The sequence below is a fragment of the Papaver somniferum genome, chromosome 10 (assembly GCF_003573695.1).
Source record: "Papaver somniferum cultivar HN1 chromosome 10, ASM357369v1, whole genome shotgun sequence".
Taxonomy (NCBI): Eukaryota; Viridiplantae; Streptophyta; class Magnoliopsida; order Ranunculales; family Papaveraceae; genus Papaver; species Papaver somniferum.
The window spans coordinates 125995287-126000940 of NC_039367.1; the positions used below are offsets into that span (position 1 = coordinate 125995287).

General features: G+C 36.1%; 1 protein-coding gene across 3 annotated transcripts; it reads right to left on the reverse strand.

Annotated features, from left to right (window-relative positions):
- Nucleotides 1-410: 410 nt before the first annotated feature.
- Nucleotides 411-4827, reverse strand: LOC113318264 (protein WVD2-like 3). Of its 3 annotated transcripts, XM_026566411.1 has the most exons (8): nucleotides 4700-4827; nucleotides 4253-4373; nucleotides 2654-3211; nucleotides 2117-2211; nucleotides 1921-2014; nucleotides 1729-1800; nucleotides 1344-1454; nucleotides 411-1003 (listed from the first exon to the last, which is right to left on the reverse strand). In XM_026566411.1, exons 3-8 carry the CDS (start codon nucleotides 3182-3184, stop codon nucleotides 698-700), a joined length of 1209 nt encoding a protein of 402 aa, XP_026422196.1. In that variant the 5' UTR covers nucleotides 3185-3211; nucleotides 4253-4373; nucleotides 4700-4827; the 3' UTR covers nucleotides 411-697. The 3 variants fall into 3 exon arrangements, with proteins under 3 accessions (XP_026422196.1, XP_026422197.1, XP_026422195.1); XM_026566412.1 differs by lacking the exon at nucleotides 4253-4373 and having other exon boundaries at nucleotides 2117-2208; XM_026566410.1 differs by lacking the exon at nucleotides 4253-4373.
- Between the last annotated feature and the right edge of the window lie 827 nt (nucleotides 4828-5654).

The following is a 5654-nucleotide window of genomic DNA, read 5'->3' on the forward strand; positions in this document are numbered from 1 at the left end:
GCTTCAATTGATACACTCACTAATAAAGAGGAATGGAAAAGAGGCCTAATTCTTTGGTTTCATAAAGGCGTTAAATCGGTGTCACAAGAGGAAATGCATAAAGCAATTATTACTCGCCATAGACAGAAGAAAAAATGAACAGCCCTCGCTATTGTCACTCGCCACAGACAGAAGAACAACACGAATAGCCACCATCATCAATGATACTCCCCATATGGATCACCTTGATGGTCAAGCAGAAGATTTTTTTCTATGTTACTTTTTTACCTGAAGGAGGATATCCTATACTTCACATGAAAACTTTTGCAAGTTCGTGTTTGGCGGAAGAAGTAAAATTATCTGTAGTCCTTATTTGCGGTTCAAAATCACACATCTGTAAAAAGCAGCACTTGTCGCCCACATGCAGACGATGTATAAATATCGATATAATGTGGTATTAAATCATATGTTTCACATAACTTACAGAAAATTTACACTTCAAAGTTCAAATGTCCCACAAACAACATAAGAAGTTCTTGCACATGTAAGAAAAACAAGACATTTCTCATCAAGAACCAGAATACCACTAACAACAACAACAAAAGTTAAAAGAGAAAAAAGGAAAAGAAAGCAAGCCATGGAAATTCAAGAAAGAAAACAAACATTTGCTTTTTCCTTTTCTTCTAAATTAGATATAACTTACTGAAGGACTAAGGAGTCAAGACTGAACTGTGATGTCCACATTACTTTGCCCAGTCATCTTTGGAGGAGCTGATTTCCGGGTCCCTCTAACTGGTTTTTGTTCTCCTTTCAGTCCGCGACTCCCACTAACATCATGTCCATTGATCTGAAACTTACTACTGCTGTTAGGACTAGTGATTGTATCTTCTTGGCAAGTATCCAGACTTTGCCTATTCGCTCGATCATGAGATAATATTCCGTTAGCTCCATGTGATGACTTGACTGCATCACTGCAACTTTTCCTTCGACCTAGTTTTGGAGATTTTGCACGAGTTGGTGGCATCTGGAGCCAAATCAACAGAAAACATAAATCCCTGCTTCATAGCATCAATGTGTGGAAAATTGTAGAGGAGACAAACATGTCAAACGTTATATCTAGGTTTGGAGGTATAACTAATGCCTGAGCAACACTACACGCTTAATTTTCAAGAAATAGAATTGGGAGTATAAAACAGAACTATTATAACTAGGGACGTCTTCCTGAAGTTGGATATGTAATATGTAGATTAACTCTCAGACTACAGAGTACGTATTAACCAATCAAATTGGTATCCTGGAGAAGAAATCTTGAATGCCATTGTTGCTGGAGTTAATAAAGAACAGGGAGGAAGCACAACGAATACCTTTTTTAATTCGACTTTAGGAGGTGGTCCCTCATGATAAAAGCTGGGCATAGGACTAGCTTTAAACGTCAAGCCCTTTCTAAGCTGCTTGAGAGCAGCCTCTCGCTCTTCCTGTAAAATGAAACAAGCCAGGAGATTAATAATTAATTCAAATAGAATAGTAATCTCAATCTACTATAGTAATATGTAGGGTAAAAAGTAGTGGTAAAGTAAAAAAAAACTCAGTTATAGACAGGTGAAAGTAGTTTCACTAGATTCAAAACAGATAGGTATTTATTTGATGGATTTGATGCAATTCTAGACATTCTAAGCTTCTATCTTTAGAGAGTATGATGGCACTTGACCCCAAGTGAGGAAAGACTCTTGGGAACTGAAGAGTAATTACCTTGGTCCTAGCTTCACATTGGTTCCGCTCTGCCTCTAAAGCTTGGTGTTTTTCCTCCAACTTCGAATAAAACTGAAGAGAAGAAAACATAACTACTTAATATAACTAAAGCGGAGAAAATGTAACTACTTAATATATGTATTTGTGAACTTAAAGAACTTCAATTCAAAGTACATAAGGGCATACAGCTACCTCCTTTCTTTTTTCAGCACGATCCGTGCATCTAAATACAGGAACTGATGCACTAATCACCCTCGACTTTACTGTCTGCACTGATGCTGCATTTCTACGAGTGGCTAAGGATAATCTCCAAGGAAAAATCAAATCACATCATAGAAAGCCAAAATAGAATTGTAAAATATAGAATCCATAAATTCAAAAAGGATACGAGGATGCAACAGAACAAGCATCATCTTCATCGCCATGTTTACTGTTTTCAGGCTGCAATGGCTTTTTCTTAGATATCACAGGTGATTTTAGCTGCCGCACCGCATTTAAAATGTTGTAAAAATATCAGTAAATAAAAAAACAAAAAACATCAATCCAAGATATACGCCGTTACTATCACTAGAATAACAAGCATTAAGTACTGAGAAACTCAGTGCTAAAATGTACTTGTATTGTTGAAATTCTCAAAGCATTTCAACAATCACGTCTTCCCTACAAGTTGACGAAAAATTTAGTAAGCAAGAACATAAAGTAAGAGAGACATCAAATCGAGTCAAAAGAATTGCCACATACTTGTGGTGCACGATGTCCTATGCCCAACGCGTTAGTAGTAACCACATGTTTCATTCAAAAACTTACTAATGATGGAGCACATATTGAGTGAAATTCACATACTGAGAAGCAAGTAACAGGGTTGTATAATTTGAGCTTGACATGCATAATCTAGTGAAGAAAAACTATTAAACCCGGTGCTAACCTGAGGTTTCTTCACAGCATTGAGATTTTGCAAATCAGACACATTAAAAGATTTCTTTGATACAACGGCAGAAGTTTCAGACCCAACAGGACGAGCTCCCGACGAAGCACGCTTTTCAGTTGCCAGTGCAAATGGCTGCGGAACAGTATGGTTTTTCACATTTCGTGTTGCAGCAGATCTTGCTGCCGGTTTCTCACTTGTACTGAGCTTCTTGTGATTGCCAATCTTCTGCTCTTCGGGTTCTTTTGTTTTCTCCCCAGATAAACCAGTTAAGTTCTTAATTTTACTGGACAACACATCTTGCTCCTTGTCACAATTTACAACATGATTAGCCCCAGGAGTCTTCACCAAATTTTCTGTAGTGCACTCTTTTACTTCATAATCCTTTAACTCGACATTTTCTTCTGCTACATGGCAATCGATGTCGCCATTAATATGGACTTCCATCTCTACAAGATCCTGTTTTTTATTAGCTAAATCATGGATGTCGCCGTTTCTGTAATCTATGAGACAATAAGGATCCTTGTCCATAGAAGTATCTGTAAGTTTTAGATAGCACTGCAAAACAAGAGAGTTCCAATCATCTTACATGAATATCTTTTTCCTCACTACTAAAAGTTTCTATTTCATTTATCAATGCTTTTATTGCATAAATTGAATAATACTGCATGATATTGATATGGTTTTTTTTTTTTTTTTTTGAAGCATGATATGGTATATGCGTTACTACAATACCAGGTACCAAGCCAAAAGCATCACAACATTCTAAAATTTCAATAAGACCAAAACCTATGCTCGCAATTCAATCTACATGCTCAACTAACTACTTTAATAGTCTTTTAGTACATACAGGCCCAGTGACAACTGGGGGGGTGGCTTGGGGTTGCTCCAGCGGCAGCCACCCCTAAAATTCTAAAACATACCCTAAAAACAAATTTTCTAGGGAATTTTTTTATAGCCCTCTAGAAAAATTTAACTATAATTCCTACTGTTTTATTCCTCCTGGGCTTTCAATCCTACTTCCGTCAGAGCACACAGCATAGTAACAGACAGCTCTATCCTTAAAAGCAATTATTTAACCATGAAGTGACTAATTTTATAGTGACCAATTGTATAGCAAATAGTTATGTGGCTACGGTAATTTAGCAATTTAAGCCTACCACAAAAGTTCCACTTGAAACATAGCCAGAGAAAAAGGGTTCTTCCTATTCAAATATTCAGTGAACCTCAGCAAGACTTGAAACTTATGCTGGCACTTCAATCCATATACTCAACTGGCTTCTCTAATAGTCTTATAGAATGCGTGGCACTAGTAACAGAGGATTAAAATCCTTTACAGCAATCTTGTAACCATGAAATATCACAATTCCTTAACATAGTGAAAAGGGGTTCTTCCCGTTCACTCATGTAAAGAGTATAAAGACCACCTGATAGACTGCATAAACAAGTTTTAAAGAAAGTTGAGAACAGTCAAACTTAGGCCTGAATCACTACTAATTTCTATCACAAGCATAATAACATTCAGAAAACTCTTGCACATCATCATGCCTTAAAACTTATACTCCAACGAATATTCGTGATTTAGCAATTTCAGCCTACCAGCTACTGCAGACGATCAAAATCAGGAATATGCCAGAGAAAAGGGTTTTCCAATTCCAATTTCGGTGACTCATGTTTACCACCAAAAGAATGAAACGTAAAAGCCACTCTCTTTTTCCTCCTACTCAATTAAATTACCAAAAAATCAGCAAGAATCATAAGATAAATGAAAAGGAAACCAAAGAAATGAGATCGGAACGCAGTATAACTGAACAGAAGCAAATAACATCCCTCTTTTCTTCTCACAAAATCACACCAAAATGCAAACAAACCACACAATCATTAACAGATCCACACAAAAAAAGCCCAGCAAAAACATATCATAAATTTTCAATTTTACTTCTCAGTTACTTAATTAATCAAATTTGTCTTAAAGAAAATCTTAACACTAGATCAAGAACAACAACAAAATGAAATAAAATTACTAAATGCAGTAAATATTCTTACACGAATCTGATCTTATAAGACTTTGAGTATTTTCAAGATCACAAAATGACGTGAAATCGTTGGTTGATTTCAAGAGTTTCTGGTTCTCGGTTTTGAGTGTGAGGGTGTCACTGTGTATCTCTCTCTCTTTCTTCTTTCAGTTTGGTGATTTGCCATATATAGATGTTCTGTGTTAACGGTGTTAGTAAACGGCGTAATTCAAAAACCCTAAGCGATCATATTCACCAACAGGTCAGGTGGTCGAATCTGGTCCCAGATCTTTTTTGCGCCATAGATATTCAGAAAAAAAAAAAAAAAACAACAACAACACTGCCACTTTTAACGTTCTTTCGTGTCGGATGTTCCCAAAAAGAAATAATAAAACAACTAGGATAAAATCGTGAGTTTGGAAAATATTTCTCCAACTCTTTTTACATGAAACATAAACATTAATTATTTATTTATTTATTTATTTTTTGATAAACAAGGAACCTTTTCATTAATGAAAATTCAGAGGTTACAATGAGTTTAAGATCGAAAATAAGAGAATACAAAGTAACAAGAATATACCGTAAAAGTACAATACCGAGAAATCCGACAAGAGAAAGAGAAGGATTACCGTAGTAAGACAATACAAGTATTAATAAGATCCGATTAAATCGGAAGGGGATGATTTTTCTCGGAATTAACTTCCAACCATTTAGTTTGTTTTTCTTCTACAGAAAGATGTGCTCCCAAAGTAGAAGTGATTTGCTCAAATCTCTTGTAACTAGTGATGAAGCTTCCGCCGTCAAAAAAACTATCTACGGAGATTCCATCGCCAGATAAGTTGATGATGAAGATTCCGTCGCCGGAGATAACCAAGATGAAGAATTCGTCGTTGGAGAGCATGGAGAGCATCACTATTGATCATAAAACACAACCCAATAACCAATAATCGTCATTAAAGCGAAGGTAAACCTCAAAAGAGTAGATA

Bases quoted from the DNA above. Each gene is read 5' to 3' on its own strand.
- LOC113318264 (XM_026566410.1), bottom strand. From the start codon at position 3,184: ATGGACAAGGATCCTTATTGTCTCATAGATTACAGAAACGGCGACATC. The intron at 2,015-2,116 runs GTATCCTTTTTG...AGCCACTCGTAG, and splicing joins GCTTGTTCTGTTGCATCCTC to AAATGCAGCATCAGTGCAGA. The intron at 1,801-1,920 runs GTAGCTGTATGC...TCTTCTCTTCAG, and splicing joins GTGCTGAAAAAAGAAAGGAG to TTTTATTCGAAGTTGGAGGA.